At 39.7% G+C, this 2,607-nt stretch overlaps 1 protein-coding gene across 1 annotated transcript; it reads left to right on the top strand.

Moving 5' to 3' along the window:
* The first annotated feature begins 311 nt into the window (after window positions 1–311).
* LOC140924026 (uncharacterized) lies at window positions 312–2,039 on the top strand. The gene is made up of 2 exons (XM_073374031.1): window positions 312–399; window positions 1,055–2,039. The coding sequence occupies exons 1-2, from the start codon at window positions 312–314 to the stop codon at window positions 1,819–1,821; spliced, it is 855 nt and encodes a 284-aa protein (XP_073230132.1). The 3' UTR covers window positions 1,822–2,039.
* Window positions 2,040–2,607: the final 568 nt, after the last annotated feature.

Here is a 2,607-nt window from a genome sequence, read left to right on the forward strand (position 1 = left end):
CAATTCTTTCAGACCGACCCCTCCCAGTGGAAAACTTGTTCTCGTTCTTTTTGTCCCGCAGAAAGAAATAAGGTTTGAGTTGTATATTATAATGTGATTAGCTTTTTTCCATTGAATGGCTTTTCAAGTTGACACTCCTCGAATGATTTTTTAATTAGGGCTGTTAACCCGCAAGAAGGATAGCCTAATCCCTGATTTGAAAACGATGTGGTAATTCTCCTTATATGGACAGCTTAGTTGACTTTCAAGTAGTCATAAACGATATGTATTTAGGTTCTTGGCATTTTTAACCGACTTCCAAGCTTGGCACAATGTTAGGAGCAAACGTTTTCGCTTTCCTGATTGCCGTTGCTGTCCTGGTGGCAACGGTTTTCTTCCCGACTGAAGTCCATGGAAGAAGTAAGTGCTACCCTTTGAAACAAAACTTTTAAACCTTTAACTAAGGAACTTTAACTAATAGCTAAGGAACAACGTAAATATCTTCTATCAATTCTTTACCAAGCTTGATGAAGCAGACTTCTTCACTTGAGTATCAAGGAATTTTTTTGAGATTCGGTATCTTTTTTTACAGCTAAAATTTATACAACACACCAAATTTGTGTTTGGGTTTGATCATGTCGTAGAACAAAACACTGTTTACTAAAGACAGTACACGAAAACTTGAGCGGCTCACCGAAAAATATCTGTTCGGTGAAAAAAAGTCATCCCGAAATTTGGAAATTTACTCAATATGCTATACTGACTCAAAGGCCTGCTACATTTCACAAAAGGCGGAAATAATCAACTTACATTTGTTAACTATCAGCAGTTTTCGGAGAGAGCAATCAAACATATCCCCAGTATTTTATCATACTGTGATACGCATGACTGTTTTGGCCTTTTGACCTTTCGAACACTTTCCTCCCCTCCAAACACCTTGGACAAAAATCACTTTCGATAAGCAAAAAGTCGGTGCGTTTATTATGCAGTCATTAAGTTCTTACGTGAAGAGTTCATTGCTAATCTGCTTTATAATTTGTTTAAGACTATTAACTGACTGTATTTTCCCTTTCAGACAGAAAACTGCACTTCAAGAAGCCGAGCAAGCACTTATTGGAGCTTCCTAAAGAAATTTCTTACAGCGATCCCAAAAAATCGGCTGTGCAAAATTCCTTTAGCCAGCGCCTTTTTGATAATGGCAGAAGCGTGATGATACGAAAGTCCACGAAAGAAAGTGTCTTTATTCAAGGCATGGTTTCAGCGACACTAAACGCAGATTCCTACGGCGCATACATGGTTCAAGATATCGCCTACCTTTACAATGCAGTTAATGCATTCAACCGTGCCGCTGAAAAGATGAGAGACCAAGGGCAAAGTGAATTTGAGCAATTTTACAAAAACGAGTCTTCTGTTTGGGAGTCTAAGTACTTGGCGCCGATGCTAAGAGACTGGCATCTTAAGAATACTCAAAACGTGCAACCTGGCACTGCAGCCCAAGAGTACATGTCTTTCCTGACTACTGTGAGCCAAAAGCATGCTAAATACCTAGCTATAGCGATGCTACCATGCACGATGCTTTGGCGCTGGATGGCTGATGAGCTATTTCCTAGTGTCCAGGAGAACAGCGCTTATTATAGCTGGTTTAAAGAAAACAAGAGCGGCCGTCCGGGCGACAGAAGCCGCCTGGAGAGTTTTGTTGATCAGAAATTCCGTTCAGAGGAGGAATATAAAGAAGCCAAAGTTTTTTTCTGTCAAGCAATGTTCAGCGAGTTGAATTTCTTCAGGGAGAGTGGTAACGAGTCACTTTACGTCCTCCCTCCGGATTGCCAAGCCCTTCCTTGAGAATGCTAATTCACGGGCTAATCATTTCAATGTGAACTTTGTTCTAAATTCGGGACTACTCAAGGTATCAATATTGATCATTACATTGAAATTGTGAAATTGGTTTTTTGTTAGTTACATAATCATAATGTGGGCTGCGCATCTAGATCTTTATGTGTCAAAAGCAAAGCTTGCTTATTAGATTCTAAGATATGGAAAGAACTAATTTGTGTGTTAATAAGTGCTTTCTGAGAACTTCGTGTAACAAGTTCTTTTCAAAATGGAATAAAATTCTTTGCAAATCTCGCCACGTGAAAACATGGTGTTTTGTTTTGCTTTTTTCTGTTGTATGATTTCCCGCGCACCAAACGAAAGTCTAATGGTAACCATTTACGGTGACTCATAATGTTTTATACTTTCCTGTCTTAATTTGGCTCTTTATCACAGCTGCACAACAATATGGAAGAGCAACTTTCACTACAAATTTGTATAGGTTTTACCAAACAGCAAATGAGATCAGTCTCCGTTAAGGTCAAACGTCCCCTTTTCTTGAACCTTTCAGACCAATAGAATTTTGAAGCGTGATTGAGACGGCTCGTTTTTGCTGCTTCGGTGCTCCCAGGCATTGATAGGCTAAATAATTGCGCGGAATTCGAAGCCATGACCTCTGCGATGCCGGTGCATTGCTCTACCACCTGAGCTATTGAAGCCACTCAGTTGGTTAACCACTCATTTGCGTCCTAGTGGATGACGCGTATATTTAGAGAAGTACTTACAGTTGCTATATACAGTCAGTATATACCAGAA

Source organism: Porites lutea, chromosome 14 (genome assembly GCF_958299795.1).
Source record: "Porites lutea chromosome 14, jaPorLute2.1, whole genome shotgun sequence".
In the NCBI taxonomy this organism is placed as follows: domain Eukaryota; kingdom Metazoa; phylum Cnidaria; class Anthozoa; order Scleractinia; family Poritidae; genus Porites; species Porites lutea.